Genomic DNA, 26,602 nt, shown 5'->3' on the forward strand with positions numbered 1-26,602 from the left:
AAGGTACTGAGTAGGATTTATTGCTCATCACTATGCTGCTATTTAGTATGCAATCTGACAGTCTGGTCACCTCACCTAATTTTGGATCACTGCAGTGTGGAGGTCTTTATGTAAGCTAGTTACCAGCCTGTACTGATCTGCTTCTTACCTTTGTTAGAAGTCTGCTTTAGAGGAGAAGAATTCTGCTTGTTTCTCTCTAATGAGAGTGATTAGCTCAGGGTGGACCCCCATCCATGCACCCTGCCCATATATCAGGATTCCCATTTCAGCTCAGCCTAAGTCCACTAGTCCCTGCCCGAGTGGTGCTACAGGAGTGCCAGTTTGCAGCCCTGTCTCCGGATGGCCCTAGGTTGTAGCCTTTCTTCTATCTCTGTCTGTGCTCCCATCTCCTCCCACCATGACTGGACTCCCTGGATGGACCTTGAACCTGAATCCACTTTGTCCAGCTTGGGACTATTGGTAGAGCCTGTTACCAGTACGCATCTGATATCAGCTTGGGTGCTGGAAGACGTTGCACTGTCACTAAAGGCACTGCCAGTGATGGGGTCACTTACAGTTCTGCTGGTGTCCTTTTAGAGTGAGGTGTCATCCTGTGGTGGGTTGATCCTGGATAGACATCAGGTGCCCACCAAAACCTCTTTAATGATCCCACTCCTCAACTGGACAGGGGAGAGATAATATAACAAAAGGCTCATGATAAGGACAGAGAGGGATCAGTCATCAATTACTGCCACAGGCAAAGCAGACTCATTTCGGGAAAAATTAATTTAATTTGTTACCAATGAAGAATAGAATAGTTTAGAAATAAAAGCCAATTTTAAAAACACATTCCTCCTACCCCTCCTCTCTTCCCAGGCTTAATTTTGTTCCTGATTTCTCTACATCCCCTTCCTAGCAGTGCAGAGGGATGGAGAACAGAGGTTGAGGCCCATTCATCACATTCTTTCTGTCACTTCTTCCTCTTCAGGGGAAGGACTTCTCACACTCTTTCCCTGCTCCAGCATGAGGTGTCTCCCACAGGAGACAGTCCTCCACAAAGTTCTCCAATGTGAATCCTTCCCATGGGTTGCAACTCTTCACAAACTGTTCCAGCGTGAGTCCCTCCCACGGGGTGCAGTCCTTCAGGAACAGGCTGCTCCAGCATGGATCCCCTGTGGGGTCACAAGTCCTGACAGCAAATCTGCTCCAGTGTGACCTCCTCTCCCCAGCAGTCCACAGGTCCTGCCAGGAGCCTGCTCCAGTGTGGGTTTCCCATGAGGTTACATCCTCCTTTGGACACATCCTCCTGCTCTGGTGTGGGGTCCTCCATGGGCTGCAGGTGGAGATCTGCTCCATCATGGACCTCCATAGGTGCAGGGGCACAGCTGCCTCACCATGGGCTGCACCACAGGCTGCAGGGGAAACTGCTCTGTTGCTGAAGCACCTCCTCCCCCTGCTTCACCACTGACCTTGGTGTCTGCAGAGTTGTTGCTCTCACATATACTCACTCCTCTCTCCAGCTGCAGTAGTGCAGTTTTCTTTTTTCCTTTCTTAAATATGTTAACCCAGAGGTGCTACCACCATCACTGATGGGCCTTGGCCAGTGGTGGGTCCATCTTGGAGCCAGCTGACATTGGCTCTCTCAGACACGGGGAAGCTTCTAGCAGCTTCTTACAGAAGCCACTCCCTGTTACCAAATCCTTGCCATGCAAACTCAATACACACCATAAATTAGTCAAATTCCTTGCATCTCCAGTACTCTCTAGTCCATTTTCAATTTTGCTTTCTAAGATCAAATACGTATCTACAAGGCACTGCTGCTTATGAAAGATCCACAGTGTTCATAGATATTAGATTAGGTTAAACATCTCCTCTCAAGTGTATGTAAAACATACATATTTAATGGGTGTGTCCAGAAAATACAGAGAAGCTTGCCTTCCTTGTCCATATATGTTACTTCTGTACACTTTTTTTCATGAATCTTACTCCTCCTTAATGATCATTCAATGACCTTTGAAATATAGTCACTAGCTACAGTACATCTGCACTGACATGGCTTATGCAATGCCTGTATCTTTCTCATATTAATGTATGCAGTCTCCTCTGTTCCAGCTGTAACAAATAAGAACAAAAGCTCATTTCAGATATTTCAAATTAATTTTCTTTTTGTCATCTATTTCATCCCCCTGCCACTGTGCAATTGTTCTCTACAATGTATTTTTTAAGAGCTCTCTTGATGGATGGTGTCTTCTATTGTAACTTTTGTGCTACTATCATTCATTTCCTTTATTGCGAAAGACAAAGACATTTTATTGGCACACTCCTTTCACTTACTGTTTTATCTACTACCTTTTTCAAATACAAATCCTTCGCGAACTTTTGCTGGAGTTGAAATAAAGATTTTGGTGCAGATGATTGTTTCAGAGTTCATTTGGGTTGTTCCATCCCTCAATTGCCTGTTGCATTGTCTATTCTAAATTTGATTTCTACACCTTCTGTAGAGTTGTGGCGCACTGAAGTGAATGCTAAAATCCATGTGAATGTACTGAGAGGATGATTTAATATTGTTTACCTTCAGTTCAACAAAGTATTTCTACCTTATCTTTAGAATACAAATAACTTCATGCTTAAATTTGGCAAAGTATAATGTAATCTATGACTGAAGCTGCTGTGTGCTCAACTAATTGTTTAAGTAAGGGTCTACATACGCCCCTCAACTCCCATCAAATCTCCTACTTTAAACTATTTGAGAAAAAAAAAAAAAAAGAGTAAATTACTTTTTTTTTTTTTTTGGCAATCTGTGCTGTTGCTTAATAAAACAGTTCATAAAAACGGTTTTATTTCTTTGCCACACTGATACTGATAGATATACTATGAGCGATTTATTTAACATCTCAAGGTTTATAGGAAGAAGAAACCTGAATCAAGTTTTACCACGACTAAGAGAAGTGTCCTGTTCACTGGACAACTCTACCTTTTAGAAAAATCAGTGGTAAGCATTCAGATTTTACCTTCCTGAAAATTAAATTCACATCTGCTTAGAAACATCCTGTAATTCTGAACATAAATTCCTCAGCTACTCAACATCCCATTAGTAAAATCTTGTTTATGTATACATGACATACTACTTAGTTTATCCAGGTAAGTCCAGTTGTTTTTGAGCTACATGGGTGCAGTATTTGAACAAAGCCCTTCCCACCTCTTAGGCCTGCTGGACAGATTCAGCAGCATAGAATAATCTTCCACAATGTCCAGAATGCTTAGCTGAGATGTAATCAGCCGTGGAGCAAGTTTATCTCAAACCAGAAGAAAGCAGCAGTGGAGATGGGAAATTCCAACCATAGTCTTTCACTCTCTGCGTCCTATCTCCTTACACTTTTATATGTAAAAAAGACAAAAATGCTAGAACTTCAGGCAGTGTTTGATTTCTCTCCTAAAAATGACAATAATTCAGATTCTAACTTAAAACTACTAGCCAAAAATTTTCATGGGTAGGTTTGTTGTTTTTTTTTTTCCCCATGATACATGAGTGACAAAACAAATTCTGATTTTCTTTTTCCCTTCAATCTCTGAAGCACAGTTGAAGGAGAGTAGGTACACCACTGCTGTGAATAAGGTGGTAGAGACAATGTTTGTTCTCTTTGACTTGCTCTCCTATTTTTAACTAACTATATAATTCAATGTAATAATTCTAGCAGTATCTTTGAAGAGAGCACCTATGTCAAAAACTTAATCCAACATTTATTATTATTTGTTGTGGCACTATGAGGTCCAGGCTCTGTTACACAAGATAGTTACAAAGATGAGTTAAATAAAGAACGCCTCGTCCTTGGGCATGAAATCCTACATTTTTTACTTGTCTAAGAGCATGTTCCCATAGATTATGGTTTACCTTAAGGGCTTTAACCTGTTATTTTAGGAAGTAATATAAATAAATAGAATATAAACCAGTTTGCAGTCTGAAGTCATTCAGTTACACATTGTACTTCCTCAAAACTACCGAAAGTGCTTTTGGCATTATATGACAAGATATAAATTTTGTATATGGCCTCCCTCCTCGCTGCAGTTAAGAGTGATGACAGCACTCACAGGATGCTGTGAAATAAAAACATCTGCATATTCGTAGCCGTTTTTTGGCTTTTGAAGCTTACATTCAGTTTTTAATTCATAGTTCTGCAAACTCAGTCTTCATCTCTCAAAATACTCTTTAAAGATCTGTGACAATACTAACAGTAACAGGAAACATCAGGAAATGTTTTTCTATTGTATTCACTACTGTGGCTCCTTCTTCCATGCATGTTTATTTTATTCTCCATAAGTTAAGTAACCACACACACATTCCTCATCTGTGGCAATGGAAAATAAAATGGATTACATAAAGGATTTCCAGTTGTATAACAGGTTTGGTTTAACTTTCAGCAGTGGTCTGCATTAATCCATTCTGCTTCATACTAAAGTGCACTGCACACTGACAGACATTTGCAACAACCTTTCTAATGTTTAATTAAAACATACAAATTCAGATGTTTATATTATTGCTTAACTTCCTTTTACACTTCTAAAGATGTCTCTAACTGGCTGGCATTCACACTGAACATGTCCAGGCTTAAACTCTGTTTCTTTACTGATATGGAGTCAGTATTCCTAACCAAAGCCTCAGAACTTAGTCTGTGTAGATATAAAAATGGAACCTGAAATTCAGTTAGGATTAGAGATTAGGAAATCCTCCAATCAAACTGTATTCAAATGGAAGTCAAGCCAGGCAGATGGACTTGGTAACAAAATTTTATCACCCAGATCCTCATCTTCACTTTGAAAGGTTTTCCTGTCTTGCTGAAACTCACAGGTCTGTCTAGTTTTAAATTCAGGACTTTGTATTGCTACTTTCTTCTTGTTTACCTAACAAAAAGACAAATGAGTTAAATGTGAAACATTGTCTGCTTTCACAATCATCTCCAAAGAACAGATCAAAATTTCTCAGAGGAGGAATGAGATGCCCCTAAGCAGACACATTACACAGCCATGTAGATCCTTGGATGACCAAGAATGCAGATACTTTAAGCCTTCCTAAAGGTACTCCTCTACCTGCCTGAGACACAGTGTATTCTTCTCATGCACCTTGTCTGAACATGCAACAACTGAAAAAATACAAAATCTAACAATTAATAGTGGTAAGGATATATCTGAGGTCAATTTATTCCACAAAGTGAACAAATCACTCGAAATTAGTTAGGAAAGATCAAGTATAATTGTCATGGGAAGTTTCTCTTTTGTGTCTAGGCATAGACTGCATTGACAGGATCAGTCAAGCACTGAGGTTCACATGTTGATGAGGCACAAACCCGCTGCTGACTCTTCCTGCCATGGCAATAAACCAGACTTATCAAGACTGACAAAATGAAGAAATATTTAGTGGGGAATACTCAGGTCGTTGTGCATGTAGATGTAGACACTGATCTAGTTGTAATCATTTTTTAACATCTTAGGTTTGAAGACTACCCACTAATGGAATAATCCTTTGAGGCATCATATGATTTATGCTTAATTTTCTTACTTGATTACAAGATAAGAATTTATAAGCTTTTTCAGGTTTAAGCTGTATTAAAGAGACAGTAATATGTTGACTTTTACATATTTTCCGTCTTCAAAACACAAATACTTCTCATGATTACTTATAATTGGATTACATGCTTTGAAAGATACATACTCAAAAATATTCTCTGAAATACAAGTAGTACATTTACTCTTCTCTAGTTCAACCTTCTAGGTGCTAACATTCAAATATACTCGTCAGAACTTAATTCAATAATTTGGGTTGGGTTTTGGTGTTGTTGTTTTTTTTTGTTTGTTTTGTTTTTTGTTTTTTTTTTTTTTCTAAAAAACAGTATGTTGTAAGCATTTAAAAGAACTGGCAGAAACAAAAACACTTCCTAACTGGACACCTGAAATATATTAGCATATGAAAGGGGGGAAGAAAGAGGCTTTTGATAATGCTCAGGAGCTACAGGCATTGTATAATCTACTTAGCATCGTTCCAAAATCCAGTTAAAGCATTTCCCAGCACTTTTTCTTGATTATTACAGCCTCACTGTGAACATCAGCATGGTTTCCTAAGCCAGGCTTTTGTTGCCACTACATAGTCCTGGTGTTTGGAGCTACTTGGCATTCTTGAGATCACCAGAATTTCTAAATGACCTAGCAGCTCTGCTAGGGCAGAGCTGAATCAACTGAAGCAGATGAATGAACAACCTTTACTGTTGTACAATTTTTTGCAATTCCCAGTTGCTTTTCTAACCACTCACTGATTAAGTTTCCACTGACCATACAACTAAACTCAGATATTTGTGTTCTGTTCTTATGTTTGTGCTAAAATAAGCCTGTTAATGAACTTTGAAAGATTTTTGGAAGGATAAACCTGCAAAGTGTCAAAGCATGATATTCAGTGGAATAATTTTAGTTGGAAAAAAACCTTTAAATGTTGCTAATTTTGACAAACACGAATTTAATAATCCAAGTAATCCATTTTTCATAATGGATTTCATTTTATAATAATCCGTATTTCAAGTATCATAACGTATTTTCTGCAACTAAAGAATGCATCAGATTACTAACCTTTTTTTCCATAGTAAAAAGATAAAAACCGATAATGAAAATCAAAATAATGTACAAAGTCTCATTTTTTCTCCAAAGTTTAAAAGTGATGATTGAAAACAGGACTCCAAAAGGAATTCTCTGTCTTTCTATATTTTTTTTTTTTTTTAAAAAAAAAAGGTCAGCCATTCAAACCCTCAGTTTCAGTATGACACAGCAGCTACATTTTCTTCTCTCTCTCATTCACTTAATTCTAGCTTTGGTCTTCCTATGCTGACCAGTTCTGTTAGGATTAATTCTTCCAGATGATATACAGGTATTTTAGCAAATTCCAAGCTTTTACGGCAAAATTTCCCTCTCAGAACACAATTCAAACGATCTTCACTTCTGTGAAACATATGTTTCTCCTCATACTTTCACATATGCTCATGCCTTCACAGCATATATATAAATAGTCCTCACTGATGAAATTGATTTTCTCTGAAAAAAAGTTCTGTCTATCCTTGGCTTTATTCTAAGTTGAAAAACTGAGCTGAACACTCATGGGCTACAACTGTTTCTGAATCATAAAGATATATGCTCTTAGAGCCTCTGGCTACAGCTGAAAATTGGCTTTAGTAGCAATTGTATTATTTTCAGAATCAAAAAATCGTTCTCAACTATAAATACTGTAAGCAATCTACCAGACAGTATAATAGAACCATGAGTATCATCCTCTATAGGTGCAACTTATAGCTTTAAATTTTTATATAATACTTCTGAATCAAAATTAAGTTTGAGGATTAGGCTTTGAGAAAATAGACAATAAAAACATGATATCATATGGTGCACATAATACAGATAAAAAAATTGGAGAAACTTTCATGCAAAAAGCATTGATTTAGCTTCCAAGTTAGGTATGCTGCATAAAACAGAGAGGCAAAGCTACAGCAAATCCCATTTTTATGTAAATGCCTTAAAAGGTCCTACTGAACAAACTTGTGATCTCCTACAACAGGGTGACCTGCTTACTGGATGAGAGAAAAGCTGTGGATGTTGTCACCTTGACTTTAGCAAGGCCTTTGACACCATTTCCCACAGCATTCTCCTGGTGAAACTGGCTGCTCGAGGCTTGGATGGGCACACGCTTTGCTGGGTAAAAATCTGTCTGGATGACTTGGCCCAAAGAGTTGTGGTGAATGGAGTTAAATCCAGTTGGCGGCCTGTCAGGAGTGGTATCGCCCAGGGCTTGGTGTTGGGGCCGCTCCTGTTTAACATCTTTATTGATGATCTAGACGAGGGGATCGAGTGCCCCCTCAGTCAGTTTGCAGATGACACCCAGTTGGGTGGGAGTGTTGATGTGCTCGAGGGTAGGGAGGCTCTGCAGAGAGACCTGGACAGGCTGGAGCCATGGGCTGAGGCCAACTGGGGGAGTTTCAATGAGGCCAAATGCCGAGGGCTGCCCTTGGGCCACAACAACCCCCAGCAGCGCTACAGGCTTGGGCAGGAGTGGCTGGAGAGCTGCCAGTCAGAGAGGGACCTGGGGGTGTTGATTGACAGCCGGCTGAACAGGAGCCAGCAGTGTGCCCAGGTGGCCAAGAAGGCCAATGGCATCCTGGCTTGTGTCAGCAATAGCGTGGCCAGCAGGGACAGGGAAGGGATCTGACCCCTGTACTCGGCACTGGTGAGGCCGCACCTCGATTCCTGTGTTCAATTTTGGGCCCCTCACTACAAAAAGGACATTGAATGACTCGAGCGTGTCCAGAGAAGGGCAACGCAGCTGGTGCAGGCTCTGGAGCACAGGTCGTACGAGGAGCGGCTGAGGGAACTGGGGGTGTTTAGTCTGGAGAAGAGGAGGCTGAGGGGAGACCTCATCGCCCTCTACAGCTACCTGAGAGGAGGTTGCAGAGAGCTGGGGATGAGTCTCTGTAACGAAGTGATAAGCAACAGAACAAGAGTCAATGGCCTCAAGTTGCACCAGGGAAGGTTTAGACTGGATATTAGGAAGCATTTCTTTCCCGAAGGGGCTGTTAGGCGTTGGAATGGGCTGCCCAGGGAGGTGGTGGAGTCCCCATCCCTGGAGGTGTTTAAGAGTCGGGTCGACATAGCGCTGAGGGATATGGTGTGATTTGGAACTGTCAATATTAGGTTAATGGTTGGACTGAATAGTCTTCAAGGTCGTTTCCAACCTAGATGATTCTGTGATTCTGTGATATACAGAGAAGTCATCTTGCTCTTGACAGTCAGGTTTCCAAGGAATTTCTCTAATAAACAAATACTTTGCTTTATTTTCTAGGAGTAATACGATGTTCATGGCTGTGTTATGCAGAATACTCTATGTGGGTTGTGCATGCATTAACTACTTCCCTTGAAGAACGTTGCCTAAGACAACATATGCCATTTGAATCTGATTTTAAAATTAGGATGAGTCAGCGCTATGTTCTGAATGTAACATTCAGAATGCTACAGGCTCAAATCCAACACTGAACTGAAGATATTTTTGGAAACATAAGGCTCCAGAAATTGATAAAGACCCACTTTTTATGTTACTTGGTAAGCTGAAATTCATTTTGGAAAGCTGCAGTGCATTTTTATCTACTCTTTTATGTAGCTGTTGTTATTTATATTTGTTTTGACTACTGCTAACTTTATAAATAGATAAAAAATTATTAGACAGTTGTTCTCAGATTTTATTTACTTTTATTTAAGCATTAGCTGTGGAGTATACAGAAAAAAAATCTTGAGATTTTTCTTTTATACTGTCACAAGTGCATGACACAATATCTGACAGAAAGCCATTCAAGCTGAAGTTTAAATAATACTGAATTAGCTACTTTAAATGCCTTTGACTTCATACGATCACTGAAACCTGTCAACCTTTCTCTGTTCACTAAGAACATTGCTAATTTAGGTCAGGGTATCTTGTATTCAATAGACCAGTATGTTATGGCTGCTATTTTTATATGAAGAAAAAGCACTATGGTATGATCACTGAAAGTCTGTGTGTATAATGTCAATGTCAAAGGACATTTACAACAGTCTTTCTCTGGGGTAATGTTTCTTTGAGTCAAAAGTGTTCCTACATCAATTTTATTATGACTAAAGAAGTCTATTCTTTCTAGCTAGAAAGCAAAAATAAATTGTGACAATAGGAAAATTGACTCCTTCAAATGTTTATCCTTTCTTTCTTATCCTTTCCCATCTGTTCTTTTCCAAGAAAAGACATGAGGTTGGCGATAAGATTTGATTTTTAAAAGATATTTCTTTGTGAGAAAACAAAATGTTTCCTTGACAGAGTTATAGTCACATGCTAGTATTATCTCTCCCTTTGAAGATGCTGTGCAAAAGCAGCAAGTCCTGGATCAAACGTCTGTTAAATTTACCTTCCTTTTTATTGTTAAGCAGTGCAAGCAAGTAACTATAACTGCTGACATTCTCAGGGTCGATGTGATTCCTCACTACTCTGTAACAGCATCCTCTAAGTCCTTTGTTCACCACACAGAAAGCAGGTAAAGCATAAATGGGAAAAACTCCTCAGGGAAGCAGGCAAAAATATAGAGAAAAGCTAGGCAAGGGTATGGGTCTGCCAGTGGGTCTGCTGGGCATGACAAGCACATCCCACAGTTTACATATGAAGCTACCATAACATTCATTCACCATATGGCAAAGAACACGAAAAATAGCTCTCCCGCTACTAAGAAAGTAATGAGGAAGAGGATGGAAGACTACTATGAGGCTTCACGGAAAGTATGAATTGAAATTCCGTGTTTATATTAAGAAAGTAGATGCAATATTAAGAGATATCAATAAATAAATAAATAAATAAATAAATAAATTCTCTAATACATTCTACTTCAGAGAAAACAGAACTGTTAATTTTCTTTGTGGATGTCTGAATGATTATGTTTCTTAAATGCTCTAAGAGAACTGCACGAGAAAGGGCTGACATTTTCAAATAGAAGTATATTCTCACCACTTACACTCCAAAATATCTCTCACGTACAAGTTAATGAATTTCCATTTGCTCGTGACAACCACTAGCATCACCTACCCTCACACTGAGAACTTGATTGTAGAAAAAAGTTTTAAGCTGGTTCTGTGGAGCTTCATAGAGGTTTCCCAGTTTTTGTCACACGCCTAGACTCCGTCTCCTGTACTCTCTCAGGACAATATTGTGTTAGCATTCTTTAAGCATATGAATTCAGTTTACAGTTTTTGACTATTAAGACTGAAGGTGATATTAACAAAAATGAAGTTAAGCATAGCATTGTAAATAATGCAAGCCCTCTTAAGTAATAAGGTAACCCTTATTAGCCTTTTAGGCATGCATATCAGTCCTTTTGAGAGGTAAGGAAAAGTGCAAGGTATTCCTCTTCTTACTTTCTTCAGAAACAGGTCTTATTTTAACTGCATTTCACAAGAAAGGCTGTACCTGTCCAAACCAGAACTTGCAATAAAATAGCCCTTCTGAGGAGGTTTTTCCTGCTTTGTCTTCTCTTTATTATGACTCAAATGTCTTCAGTCAAACTAAATCTGCAGGAACCTCCTAAAACCCCCCACTATGCTGTAAATTTACCCCATGTATCTAATCTGAAAACTACAAAACAGGAAATAGACTTCTTTCATTCTCTTTTCATTTGGTTTTAACCTGTAACAGCTGCAACTGGCTAGGGATATTGGGATACTCCTAGTCATGCATTTAGCCATTGGGTGCTGGAGCACATTGCAACATGCAGGAATCAGAATAGCTATGAATTCTATGATAATATAGAAAGAATCCCCGAATGGTGAATTTGATTGAACTATTTTCAGTAATTCTAGTAGACCACAACATACAAAAAACTCGGAATAATAATAAAACTAATTGAAATGTATCCTATTTGTTAAGTGAGGCAAAGTGAAAAAGTTCCATGTAAAGTTTTTTCAGTGAACTTTTACTGTCTTTAGAAGTCATTATATCTGCATGATAATCTAGGTTTTTTTCTACTGTCTAGTGTTGTTCAGTTTAATTTGCCATAGCAAGTCTCTTTTTCTTTTGTTTATTGAATGACATTTTCCACTGAATACTGAAATCCATTTTGAAACAGAAAAGGTGAAATGCTGCTAGTAAAGTCACTCTAGCATTTATCAGAAACATTACTATATTTTTATTAGTAGTACTGAAACACTGTGAAGATTATTTCTTTATAGTACAGACCATATTGCATTACATTTCTCAATGTTCATTACAGAGGATTAGAGTATATTTTCTACCTCTTAAAATTTTTGCACACAATCAGAGGAGTCTGAAAGATGCAGCAGTTCCATTCAACCATAGATCTGATCTGTATCTGATGAATTCTCTCCTTATAATTAAGTTGTCATAGCAATGTATTTTTAATAGTACTGATTCATATGACAGTAATCTTTGGAGACAGAGCTCTTGATAGTTTTTTAGTACTCAGTTATGTTAAAGTAAAACTTTAGCAAATACACAAGTAGTGGTCTACTTGCACTAGCAGAACATATCATCAGAGTTAAAGTAGTTCAAAGCATAATCTGACACACACAAATAACAGAAAGCTACAGAAAACTTCGGGTGGCTCAGCTCAAGAAAGTAAAGGCAAATCCTACACCTGCTTTCATTTAAATGTAAATGTTTATTGATTAAAAAAACTAAACGATTACACCTTACTAAGGCAGATCGAAAAGTTTTGGGTGTTTTTGCAAGGGTGTTGCTTTCATATATTGGTACTTATATGGTACACTAGGAAGCCATGGAGAATAAACTTTGATAATTGAAAATAACAGTACTTTGATGATGTTGCTTTAGCATGTCTTTTTCTCTGTATTTTTAACAGATAATTAAATTACACATATTTATATGGTTTCATAATAACAGGAAATCATCCTTCAAGGACTAAGACTGTATGTCTTGGCTGTTTCCAAGGCACTGATGCATGAGTCTGTGGAGCAAGACATGAATCATGAACAAAGAAAATTGCCTGATATTTCATTCCTTTTTTAATTCAGAATGTGAAGAATAATGTCCATTACTTTTTAGTATCAGGGAAAATGTAAGTGAATCAAAGAGAGATGAAGAAAAAATAGTGTTAGCTTATTTTCTGTGGCTGAGAAAGAGAAGGAAAGTAGAAGAAAGAGATTTTTTTTCTCACAGAATCATAAAATCATTCAGGTTGGAAAAGACTTGGAACCATTGAGTCCAACCATCAGCCCTACTCTACAAAGTTCTCCCCTACACTATAGCCCCCAACATCTCATCTAAATGACCCTTAAACAAATCCAGGGATGGTGACTCCACACTCTAACAACTCTTTCTGTGAAAAGTTTTTTCCTAATGTCCAGTCTGAACCTCCCCTGATGCAGTTTAAAGCCGTTCCCTCTTGTTCTATCACTAATTACCTATGAGAAGAAACCTCTCAGCACCGTCTTTACAATGTCCTTTCAGGTAGCTGTAGAGACTGATGAGGTCTCCCCTCAGCCATCTCCTCCTCAAACTGAATAGTCCCAGCTCCTTCATTTGCTCCTCACAGGATTTATTCCCCAGGCCTTTCACCAGCTTCGTTGCCCTCCTCTGCACTCGCTCCAGCACCTCGATATCTCTCTCATATTGAGGTGCCCAAGACTGGACACAATACTCCAGGTGTGGCCTCACCAGTGCAGAGTACAGGGGACTATCACCTCCTACTCCTGCTGGTCACACTATTTCTAACCAAGCCAGGATGCCGTTGGCTTTCTTGGCCACCTGGGCACACTGCCGGCTCATGTCCAGCTGCTTGTCAGTTAGAAGCCCCAGATCGTTCTCTTCCAGACAGCTCTCCAGCCACACCTCCCCAGGCCTGTAGCCATGCATGGGGTTGTTGTGGCCCAAGTGCAGGACCTGGCACTTGGTCTTGTTGAAGCTCATCCCGTTAACGTTGGCCCACTGATCCAATCTATCCAAGTCTCTCTGTAGAGCCTCCCTATCCTCATGCAGATCGACACTCCTGCTTAACTTGGTGTCATTTGTGAATTTACTGAAGATACACTCTATGTCCTCATCAAGATCATCAATAAAGACGTTGAACAGAAATGGTCCCAACACCGAGCCCTGAGGAACACCACTTGTGACCGGCCTCCAGCTGGATTTAGCTCCATTGACCACCACTCTCTGGGACCGTCCATCCAGCCAGTGCTTGACCCAGCAGACCGTTCACTCATCCAGGCCATGAGCAGCCAGTTTTTCTGTGAGAATCCTATGGGGAACTGTGTTGAATGCTTTTCGTAAATCCAGGTACATAATATCCATAGCTTTTCCCTCATCCAATAGTTGGGTCATTGTCACAGAAGGAGATCAGGTAGGACCTGCCTTTCATAAACCCATGCTGACTAGGCCTGATCTCCTGGTTGTCCATTATATGACTTTTAATGGCACTCAAGATGACCTGCTCCATGAACTTCCCTGGCACCGATGTCAGACTGACAGGTCTATAGTTTCCTGGATCTCCTTTTCTGCCTCTCTTGTAGATGGGTGTCACATTTGCCACCCTCCAGTCCAGTGGGACCTCCCCAGTCAGCCATGATTTCAGTTAAATCATGGAAAGTGTCTTGGCGAGCACATCTGCCAACTCTTTCAGCACCCTTGGGTGTAACCCATCCAGTCCCACAGACTTGTGTGCATCCAAGTGGTGCAGCAGGTCTCTGACCACCTCCTCTTCAACTGTGCTGATCTCAGTCTGCTTCCCCTCCCCATCTCCCAGCTCACGAGGCTGGGTGTCCAGGGAACAGCCAGTTCCACTGCTAAAGACTGAGGCAAAGTAGGTGTTAAGCACCTCAGCCTTTTCCTCATCCTTAGTTACCATGTTTCCCTCTGTCTCTCTAGAAAGGATAAGGCTTAAAGTGTTGGTTGACAAGAGCATTGCGTAGCACATATCCTCCAAATGCTCCTTCAAAGGGCTGATGAAAGAAAAAGTATATTGTGAATGCAATACTGATCTAACTAATACATGTTAATGAAGATATGTATTGATTTGGTTATGAGAAATGCTTATCCTCTAAATATATAAATGTAAAATTGTAATCACTCACTCTGAAGTTTCTGACCTTCCCTGAATGAAGTAAGAAACACACCTGCTTAAGTCAAACTCTAGAAGTTTCAAGTAAGGGAAAGGTGTGCAAGTAGTAAAAAATTATCATACACTAAATTTACTTGTTTAATATACATAGTCTAAGAGTCAAAAATTAAATCAGAAAAAGGTTTTCTGGTCTGAAGCACAGTGGAAATCTAACAATTGTAAAGATAAAGTTACTAAGGGAACTGTGGAGTGATGGAGGCAACAAGGGACTGAATGGCTAGCAGAACTTTTGCTTCCCTCTCACTTCCTGGTATATGCATTTTTCTTTAGGATCAAAGTTAATCCTACACTTTGAGTGTCTAGGAAAATAAGTTGAATATGCAAACTGAAGCTGATATACAAACTAAGACTTCCCAGAAAATAAATATAGTAAGAAATGTGAGAATATATGCATTAATAAGTGTATATATGCCATATATGCATAATTACCCTTTATTTAGAATGGATCGTACTTTAGTTAATAAATAAATAAAATTTTCCTTAACAGTTGTAAGCTTTCTCTTCTATGAATTTCTGGCTGTTGATGCTTTGTTCCTCAGAAAGCACATCTTTAAAATTAATAGAAATTACATGTTTATTGAAGGGATCAGCAGTCTATAATGTAGTCTCATTCTATTTGTACAGTTGGGTCCTTCTAATAACGGTCTATCACCAGAGCAGTGCAGATGATACTGAACACGGCTGGGGATATATGTTTCACACTGTCACGGTTTCTTCTGCTAAGCCTCAAGTCTAATGGGAGACAAAGCTGATCAGAATTTAGTCTGTATGTACAGCCATAATCCACAGGTAGTATGTTTTTACACAATTCCAAAGTAGCGGCAGTCAACCTAGCTGACTATCTGGTGAACTGAGATTAAGAGCAATACAAGTCTTTCCTCGTCTAACTGATCATTTATAATACACAGAAAGAGACAACTGTTCCTTGATGACTTTTTTCAAGAATTTCTTGATTTTTCTTACATAAGAAATATCACCTCTTCAGGACTTCCCTTAAGAATACTAAGTATCTGCTTCTGGCAGTCCTCTGTGAATTAGGTGCTTTCCACCTGACTACAGTCATTGACAAGGTGCAGTTAAAATATGAGAGATCCTAAAGTCATTTCTGGATACTGGAAAATGTGTGTGCTCATGGAGGTATGTGGCACTTATTTAGTCCATAGAGAATGTTAGACATGGAATACATGTAGAGTTAGGAATGCTGATCAAGTCTCCACCCAAACCCCGAAGACTTACAGCCCTGTAACTGATAACAGTAGCATGCTGAAGTTAAATGAAAGTTGCACAATTTTCCCGCTTTCTAGTCTGTCTTTAATGCACATGGCCTCATTCACTTTCTGGGATGTATTCATAAGTATAGGGAACAAACTGCTGCTATAGGATACTTCTAATTTAATGCTTTTCTGCTACATAAAAGCTCTGCAACATTATGAATTAAATGTTTGAAATAATTGTTTCCCGGGGGGGGGGGGGGAGCATTGCAGCATTGCAGCATTGCAACATTGCAGCATTGCATTATACTTCTGCTTTACTTGTGTTCATTCTCACATACTAAAATATCAACAGTAGCAAAAATAGTGACTGTGGATGGACTCTGAGATTAGCTGTAAAGAGTGAGCTGTGTTGAGTGGTTGGAGGCTAGAAGACAATAATACTCTAGCAGTATAATGCACCTTGAACTTATCAGTTGCTTCATATAGAGCTGCTGAGATATCAGAAGAAAAACCAACCCTACTCATTTTTCCACATGAGTACCCACAGCAATGCAGATAGCATCAGCTGTGTACAGCTGTAATGCAAGTATATTTATCTCTATACAACAATAACACATGGGAGAGAGATAAATAGGGGCAAACATTTAGCTGACTGCAACAAATAGCTTTACAAGTATGACTGCATTGTCCACATGGAAAAGGCATTTTTAAAGATCTGAGATTGGACAAGTAAGAAAGAAGAAAGTGTAGAGCACTTCCAGGGGACTGGTACAAAAGAGAGTAGAGAGGAATATCTGTCTATTGCATATTCTCACACTACAATTTAGGCTGACAAGGCAGCCTATCAAAAACCCTTTGTGATGGTTTTGTCTGGGGTAGAGTTTATTTTCATCATAGCAGTTACTATATTGCTATGTTTTGGATTTGTGCTGAAAACAGTGCTGGTAACACAGGGATGTTTTCATTACTGCTGAGCAGTGCTTACACAGCTTCAAGGCCTTTTCTGCTTTTCACCCCACCCCACCAGCAAGTAGGGTGGAGGTGCGCAAGAAATTGGGAGGGGACAGAGCTGGGACAGCTGACCCCCACTGGGACAGCTGACCCCCACTGACCAAAGGGATATCCCATACCATATGGCATCAAGCTGGGGGAAGAAGAACGAAGGGCAGATGTTTGGAGTGATGGCAGTTTTCTTCCCAAGTAACTGTTACGCATGATGGAGCCCTGCTTTCCTGGAGGCCTGCCTGATGATGGGGAGCAGTGAATGAATTACTTGTTTTGCTTTGATTGTGTGTATGGCTTTTGCTTTACCTATTAAACTGTCTTTATCTCAACCCATGAATTTCTCACTTTTCCCCTTCTGATTCTCTCCTCCATGCCACTGTGGGGGTCTGAGTGAGCAGCTGGGTGGGGCTTAGTTGCCAGCTGGGGTTAAACCACAACAACCTTCCACACAAAAATCAGCTCAGTGTTATGAAAATGTTAATGCCAGGTCCTCCAGGGCTTTCTCTTTTGATTGCCTTGAAGAAAGAATAAAGGGAGAATCTCAATCTACATTGTTGCCCCTCAAGTAAATACAACAGACTAGTTCCTCATCATTGTTTCCCTTCATTTCCCATTAAACACCCCTTCAGTAAATAACAAAGCTGACCCTTTTCTCAGACAAGGGGTACTTCATCTTGCAAAGGTGTATGTTTGAGAAAAACAGCTTCTCTGCCTGCCTGCAGATTTGCCTACTTCTGTTCTTATCATGACACAGAATAATTTCTTTCAACCTCAGATACAAAATGGTACTAGATAAGCATATCTTTCAACTACTTGGTTCTTCCTTATGATTATCTATCAAATGCAAGATATATAGGCAAAGTAGTGATAAATAAAGATATATTATAAATATTATATTATAAATATTTTTCCTTTTCCTAGTTTAAAGTTCAAGACAGGTAGAGATTCAGCCTACAGATGACCAAGAAGACAAGGTTTCCAACTCATTTTAAGTCTGTACATTAACTATTAAGCAAGTCTCTTCCCAATGTACTTAAATAAAAAAATGATACTCCAGAGCTTGCCTTGGATCATCATTTTGAAGCCATAACACAAGTTGTAATTTTAAGTGTCAACTGAGATGAGACAAATGTGTGTTTGACTTCATTCAACACAGAGATTATTATAGAAAGGCAAATATGATTTGGTTGATGTTGAAGTTGCTACCAGAAATGGTAAGCTGTTAGTTAAAAAGGAGTAAATCAGTGGGAAATGCTTTTTTCATTAGCCTACATAGTGGAATTATATCATTCATAAAAAGCATGATTATGTAATAGTACTGTATTCATTTATTGGATAATTTTGACTTTGACTACGTCATTCTCCTATACTTAGCTATCCCAATAATAAAAATGGCCAGATGGACATAATACTTGTACTGTTATTCAGCAAGCCACCCTATTACCTGTCCATTTTTAGGAAGATGTAACAGTTAACCTCGACTACTTCATTCTGTAACACAGACTGTCTCTCAGGCAAGTTTTTAAAAAAATAATTTCAGACACCATAGATCTCAGTATTGTATTGATATGTAACATTAATGCATAGCAACAAACTATGTCAAACAGTAAATTGGTGAATAGATGCATTGTAGCAAAAAGAAAAGTGAAAAAGAAGGAAAAAAGGCTAGATATTTCAGACAATTTATTTGTTATTATAGCCCAAGGCTTTTTCCTGATTCTTTTCAAGCTTCAATAAAAATTATATGAAATATTTAAAATGTGAACAGGCAAGATTACTTACTGTTTCCTGGATGCCAGCGCACTGCATTTAAATATGCATTACAGTAATGGAAGAGAAATTCATGCTTGGACCGAGTAACTTTTCCTTGAAGTAAGGGCATCAGATCATGTCCATCAATAATTCTGAGTAAGAAAGCATTTCAAAATCAGAAGAATAACTCAAACCTCACTTTAGTGAGAAGATATTATAACTCTGCATTTCCTCTACTTAAAAAAATAAATCTGAATGGCCACCTCCAGTTGGTCAATTCAGGTGCTTTTCCCCTTTGATTTTTATGTTATTTACGGAAACAATAATTTTACATTTTGCCATTAGGAATGGTTGTTTCCTCAACCCATTTTTGTATTTGTTTCTTTTTTTTTTTTCTGAGAAAATGACCAGACATATGTGAATAAATTGCTACAAGAGTTCTCCAGGTATACCTGTTCAAGATGTTTGGGAGTAGTCTGACCAAAATAACCCTAAAACAAGAGAACTATATGCTGTGCTGTGTTAGCATCATGGAAGTAATGGTAAGAACTCTGTCAAGCAAATTATGTCTGCCAGAATTTAAGACAGAAATAGTAATTTCAAAGTTGAAAATGAACTATGCTTAAATATGTGTTTATCAACTACACATGCACAGAGAGAGAGAGAGAGAGAGAGAGAGAGAAATTCTCTACATGCCACTGGACAATCTTAATCATGCTTTGAAGGAGTCAGTCAATTTACATTAAAATGCAATTATAAAATAAGCAAGGCATTTAAATGTTTCCGTAACTTAAGCCTTTGAATTCCTGGAATCAGCTGTCAGGATAAATCACAATTTGCACTTTTGACTTGGTGTCAATTACAGATTTTGCAAGAAGTTTTCTAGAAAATTATTTTTTTGGTGATATACAGATCATCAGGTAATTATTTTTTAAGTATTTTGAGCAACATTTCATAAAAGCTCTTTTGAAACTTTTAAAATAAAATGTTTAATGATGTTAATTTTCTTTAATGTTTATTGATGTTAATTTTCATTACCATGTAAAACCCTTTTCACATTAGTGTAACTACTGCAAGACAGGTATTAACGTCATTGTTTTAAGCCATGAGCCATATATGACTATGAAATTCTTGGCAGTAATTACATGCAACAGCACCATTCTAAGTAGGATTCTCAAAGGATGGGCAGGAGAACATCCTGGAATTTCTAAAGTTATGCTGTCCAGTAACTCTGCCTTCTTGGTGCATTCCTGTCTGTGGGGTTTGTTAAACAGTCTTTCCTACTTTCAACTTGTCATCTTTTCTTGCCTGAGTAATGCACTCTTGTCTTGCCCCTGCAGGCTTGCTCACTGTCAAGCGGAGAGCAGGACAGATGCGTGTCTATTATATACTCTCTGTTCTACAGCATGTTGATGAGTAATGTATTTCCAATACTCTTGCATTCCCACAACTCTTGGTTTCAGGTTTCAGGTGCTCCTTCCCAGTGACTGAATCCTAATCGTAGTCATTTCTCTTATTTCTCAGGAAGAATTCAGTGGGGTGATAGGAATTCAGCGGCTGGATCAGAAATGCTTTAAGCTAGTCCATGACCTACCATGAAGCAGTATTTATGGCATCTACTCTACACAGAAGAATCACAGTGGAGCAACATGAAAAGTGGAAGTTACATAAGTATATTGGTATGTCTATCAAAGAGATCAAAATAAAACATCAGTGCTTAGTATTCATTCAAGCAATATGAAAACCAAGTGAATAAGATCTGCCCACATTAAGAACAATATGAAATTATTAGGTTCGACAGAGTTACTGCTTGTAGGGGTTCTCTCAGCACCAGCCTGACTAATTTTTCATGTCTTACAGATGTCTTGCCCTGCCATTTCCTTCAAGCGCTCACTGAATCATCATTAGCAGAGTGTCTCTGCTTAGCACTGGTTTTCCCCATGCAGATTCTGGATGTTTTGTGCTTAAAAGCTGTTTGTGTATGGTAGGTGTGTTCAAAGCATGTGCATATTAGTAGGTTTCTCACTGGATGTGGATGGCAACAGAGTTTAGGTGAAGGCACCTTACTGCTGAGACTGGGTATCTCCCAAACAAGACAATGTACACGGATGTAGGAGTGTCAAAAAAGCATCTTATGGGTTTTACAAGTGCAGTGGGTTTTCTTATCAGGCTGAAAAACTCTGTTAAGGGATTATGTTTACTAACTTGGTAGAGAAGAAAAAAAAAACAAAAACCAACAACCCAAACAAAAAAAAACCTGTAAGAAAAGCCTAGCTCATATTTTGATGTATTTTGTTATACTAAGCATGTCAAGGTTTAAAATCTACATTCGCAGTTCCTTTTTCTGTCACATTCATTCATTCAGAACAGAGTCTTTTTTGATACATTCATTTTTTCTTTTAGTAAATAATTCTGATTTGACAGTATGTTGCTCTTAGTGGTATTCTCTTATCTTTTTGTTGCTTGGTGCTTGTTCTGAAAGTTGAGCTGTATTTACATACAATGTTTCTGTAAACTATATCAGTATGTCAATATGAAAAGAGACAACATACTACTGTAAGTAAGGACAAAAATGTGCTTTTAAAATCTAGCTTTTTCTTTTCATTTTCACCTCTATCTTACTAGACATTACCAGAAAGTATAAAACATTCATGAGACTTTGTCTAAAACTGCAGAGCATACCTGTCAGAGGGTAACTGTGCCTTGGCAAGTTTGACTATGGTAGGAAATATGTCCATGTTACTTGTTGGCTCATCAATATAGGCACCAGCTTTTACCACTCCAGGCCAGCGGAGAAGCCCTGGCACACGAATACCTCCTTCCCAGTTCATTGATTTTCCACCTAGAAAATGAAAGTTTTTTGTGTTAATCAATTTATTCTTAGAAAAATACACCCCTCCCAAGATGCAATTTCCAAATATTAGACATTAGACATTAGACATTCATTTTAATTAAATGTATTTATCTTATTTTTAATTTGCTAGGTTTAGATTTTCCACCTACAATCAGTACCTTTCTCACAGAAATCTGCTAATATATATTAGACAGAGCTTATAAAATGTATTTACTTTACAAACAAAACCAGCTAAAAACAGCTGTAGGAGGTAAAAAGGCAACTTTCAGGAATCCTCATATAGAAATTGATCTAGATAGTTGCCACATAGCTATGTGAATATATAACCAAAAAACAGGAATCAAAAATAAATTGAGGTATGTCTAGATGTCTGAGGTGTCAACCCAGAGAAGATATATGATATTTTATTAAAAATCGTGCATAATGACTTTAGATAGAAGAAAGTACTAATTTATATACATTACTGAATTCTCCAATTCAATGCATTAGGAAGAAATTCGCTACAGTGATGGTAGATCTGAGGATGTTGTGAAGATTTGTTTGTCTTCTAAACCAACATAGTTGCATCAGATACACTATCAACTGACTGCATTCAACCCTACATTGCAGTCATTTCCTTTGTTTCCACAATAACCATCATTGTCCAGACCCCTGACATTGCTATCATTAGTTAATATATGATACAACTCTGTATGAAGAGCTATCACAAGTACTATTATTAATGTCTCATACAGTCATGACTATGTACAGAGCACTTCAAGTTGATCTTTGAAATTAATATATCACTTGGAAAAAAAGTATTTCTGGTAAACAGATGGGGTTTGGATGTGGTTAAACATGGTCTGGGCCAGGCGTTTACAACTAAATTGATTTTTTTTTTTTAATATAATAGAAATGTCTGAAAGAAGAGGAATATGGTTTTTGAACACCTGCCATTAGCTGAATCACACAGAAGTTCATGGTTCAAACAAAGTTACTATGAGCTTGTTTTTCCTGTATCTCCCCTTTTCATATAAAATAAACCACAAAATAACAATTACAAGCAAGTACTTCAATAGTTCTGCCTCCTCAGCCTCTTAGACCTTCAAAACACCACATAGATGTTAATATCTTTGGTGTCAAGCCCAGACCTTGCCATACATGCTATCTTACTGACTCCTCAATGATCTTTTCTATTTCAGCATTGGGGGATTCAGAATCTACCTGCTTTTCTACAGGTTTTTCATGGCTCAGTAAGATTTTTTACATTTTTTTTCATTGTTCATAATGGTAAGTGGCAACTTCAAGACAGAAAACTCTCTTTCGCAGACATGTTTTCCCATAAACATCTTGTGGCTGAAAAACTTCATCTCATGATTCTTTGTTATATCAGATTTTTGCTTATTTTATTCATGGGCTTTATTAGAATTCTTCATATTGAATAGTCAGGGATACATAACTAGTCTGATGTTAGAAAACTTAGACTTTCTAATATTCAGCATTACATCAAGCAACAACCTTTGCTGAAGTTGTTTTTGGAAAGTAGTGCCAAGTTCAGATCTCAACAAGACTACCTGTCTTTCAGAGCAGTCTTAAAAATTTAGTCTTGTCACAGTGTCAAATGCAATTCCATTCTCACAAATAAAGCATATGGACACCTACTCTAAAACTCAGAAATTGAGATGCATGGATTAATTTTGTTTACATTCTGGTAAAAAAATATTCTTTTCAAAAAATCTAAAGAAAATGTAGATCTAAGTTTATAAAGCTATTGTTTGGAGAGGTTTAAAACACCCGTCACCTAGCAGAAGGAAGTATTTACCCAACAGTATGCTGATCAGTTGTTAATATGGTTGGGTTGAGACCGATGTAGATGTCAACAGACTGTGTGCATCTTCTGTAGAAATGACCACTCTATCCATAAAAACAGTCATTAGGATTTTAGAAATTTGGTGGGGATTATGTATTACCTAGCAGGAAACTGTCAAGATTAAGATCCTGACTGAGCTATGGTTCACAGAAAATCCTGTTGAGTGGGAGTAGTTAGACCTGAATAAAAATATAAGAAAAGTATGAACACATAAAATAACAGATATTCTCAAACTAATATATTTTCAATGAACAGTTATGCTGGGCGAGATGATTTAGTTCATGAGCCGGATCATAGTTGTGTGTACACATCACAGCAGCTTGTTGGCTAGACAGCATGGGCAGACAAAAAAATCTAAGAGTAGATCTATACCATAGGTATCTTTAAGTGTAAAGTTCCTTGTATTTCTGTATACCTGTCTGAATTTAATAACAGTGCTAGCTAGATTGAATTGTTTAAATAAATTTTCATTTTACTGTTGCCTCCTGTGTAATCTGAAGACAGTAAGTGTTGGATCCCACTCCCACACATGCTGCAGTTCTTAAAACCTAGGCATTGGATCACTTTCACAGTTCCTAGATTCACAGTACAATTTTCTTGAATCACTACAGAACAAGACAGAAAACTTGCACATTACCCAAGCACAAAGGGAACACTCAGCAAACTCTGCCTCCCTGCTGGGAGGTACAAAAAGCAAAATGGACTCCACAGCTGAGCTACCTCCTTCCTTATGTCGATGAAGAAGTGACTGCTGTTTTTCTTTTCAAAAGACTAATTGGAGCATAATTTTTTAATGTCTCTGAAGGTTAGGAATAGCAGGGAACCAGGACAGGAATTACAGGTCATTGCAAAAGACTTTCTTTTATTATCTATGCCTGTGTGGTGTTCATCTTTATTACAACCGTGTTTAGTGACATCACCAGAGTTGCTTTTTGCCAATGTATGGTTACAAATACCTTGATATACATTGTCTTTAACACTCTAGCTGTTGAACATTGTTCAAGCTATCTACATCATTTTTTCCTTAAAAAATAAATCAAGGTTTCATTACTAATGCTTGAAACATGAAGCAAACCTTCAAACAGCTAAAATATTAGAAGGAAAAAAAAATCCACAAAATGTCATTATTTAAAAATAAAATCTCTTGATATTTCATGATATGACTCATTAGTTTTGCATTCTGCTTGGACTTGACAACACCGAAACAGAGAAAAGGCATCAATCTAGTCGTCTGTATGCCTGGCAGACTCTAGGCAGCTTAGATATATATTATTTTTGTTCTCTTAAATTCTTCTAAAACTGTTTTTAAAACAGCATAAAACACCCCAGGCTGTATATTCATGCTTAGCTATCTATGCTTTCTGAGTAGTTGCACCTTTCAGTGTTATACTGAACAATAGTCTACATTCACCTTTCCTGAAAAATCTGCAGGAGTGGGTAAAGTACAGACATAACTCTCTGCAGTCATCCACAACATGATGTCAAATTTCCATTTTAACCTCATTTAAAATGTTAGCTAAAAGAATATTTCCTTTTTTTCCTCCCTCTGGTTTAAATTGACTGCTATTACCTAACTCTGGGAATAGAGCTTTTACAAAGTATGATATATAAAGGGGAACTCTGTGGTATATAACTATTTATATTTTGAATGAAAAATGGTGAAAACTATTTAAAATAACTTTCTTAGATCACTTGAATTATAATCATAATACCCTTTCCTTCCTTCTTATATTCTTCTTAAAACAAAGCTTCCAAACCCGATTTGTTCTCTTGAATTATAGAAAAATACAAGGAAATTATTTATTCTACCCATCTGTAGTGAACTTTATGCTATAAATGTCGACAGTCAAAACTGGTTACTATTGCTTATGTTAAAAATGCTCAAACAATTTATCTTCAATGGCAAGCTCACTCTACTGATTTTTTATCTGTTTCATGTACTGCTTTTGTTAATTTTCAACCTGAGCTGTTTTTGTACTGGTGAATGTAGTAGACCTAGCTCATTGGGACATCTCATCTGACCTTTCTTCCAAATGAAATTGTCTCTCAGGATATTTTCTGTTTCAGTCAAAATTAAAAGATGGGTTGATTATTAAAAATCTGGATCACTTCAGAGAGAATATCAAAATACAGTACATTTGAAAAAAAGGTAATTCCTGCTCTTATTAAAGTCAAAAGTGAAATAAATACAAAGACAATATTTCTAATGGGCAGGTCCAAGGTACAGGCAAAAGATACTTAGATACATATCCAAAAAAAGATGATAGTATATTAAGAGATGCAAAGAGACTCCATAAAAAATCCCATACGTAACAGAGTGGGATAGATGTCAAGAAGTGATAATGATGGAGGACTTCTGTCTGCATATGCACCAGTGAAATAGTATAATGAGAAAAAGTGCAGAGAAAAGTTTTTAATGCTTTCACTGTTTACTGCTATAAAGTATGTATCAGGAGAGACATATTTTATAACACACCGAAGCTAATTCAACAAATGAGTCACTAAACAACAAAATAATTAGATTCAATATCTGAGGACACCAAAGAAGAATATAATGGCATCATTTAGACCTGTCATCTTAAACTATTGTTTATTCAATGGAGAGAATATTCTATTCATTTATTTATTCTATTCATCTTATTCTAAAGTACAGATCTAAAGTATTTCAAAAAGCTAACCTTATTTCTGTTCCTAAGGGAAAGTTAAGGTGTCTAGCCAAAATGAACCTGCTTAAATTGCAGATGTCATACTAATGAGAAAGCTAGTGAAAAACACCTAAGAAGTCAGTGCAGGTATCCTGTATATCATATACAAAACCAAAGTTCCATACCTTTTAACAGAGAAATGTCACAGAACTGAAATTAAAGAAGTTGCTGGAAAAATTACCTAGAAAGTTTTAAGAAGAGACTTCAGTTCAGTACAATAGTTTCCATATTTCAATCTGAAAATGTTAATTAATATTAACAGGATAAAAGACCATAATTTATATATTATACATCATAATGACATACATTATAAACAGCTTAGAGGTCATAAATTGTACATCAGATACGACTTCCATGCCAATATATGAAAAATCATTCAATGATCTGTTATGAACAATAAAGAGCTAAACAGGAAAATACACAGAAACAAAGATTTTTTTAAAAAATATAGCATGAACCAGAAGTTTCCGAAGGAACTAACAGGCCCAAATGTCTCAAAGGACCTATAGGTCCACAGGAACTACTAGGTTTCTCTGATCAGTTTCTGATCAAAACACTAA

At 37.6% G+C, this 26,602-nt stretch overlaps 1 protein-coding gene across 9 annotated transcripts in view; it reads right to left on the minus strand.

Moving 5' to 3' along the window:
* STS (steroid sulfatase) overlaps positions 1-26,602 on the minus strand; it is a 113,655-nt gene that overhangs the window by 13,672 nt on the left and 73,381 nt on the right. For all 9 annotated transcript variants that reach the window (XM_074907521.1, XM_074907530.1, XM_074907556.1 and 6 more), the window contains 2 exons: positions 21,317-21,476; positions 18,665-18,786 (listed from right to left, as the gene is read on the minus strand). In XM_074907521.1, coding sequence (XP_074763622.1) covers positions 18,665-18,786; positions 21,317-21,476 — 282 coding nt within the window. The remainder of the gene's footprint in view (positions 1-18,664; positions 18,787-21,316; positions 21,477-26,602) is intronic.

The sequence above is a fragment of the Athene noctua genome, chromosome 1 (assembly GCF_965140245.1).
Source record: "Athene noctua chromosome 1, bAthNoc1.hap1.1, whole genome shotgun sequence".
Taxonomy (NCBI): Eukaryota; Metazoa; Chordata; class Aves; order Strigiformes; family Strigidae; genus Athene; species Athene noctua.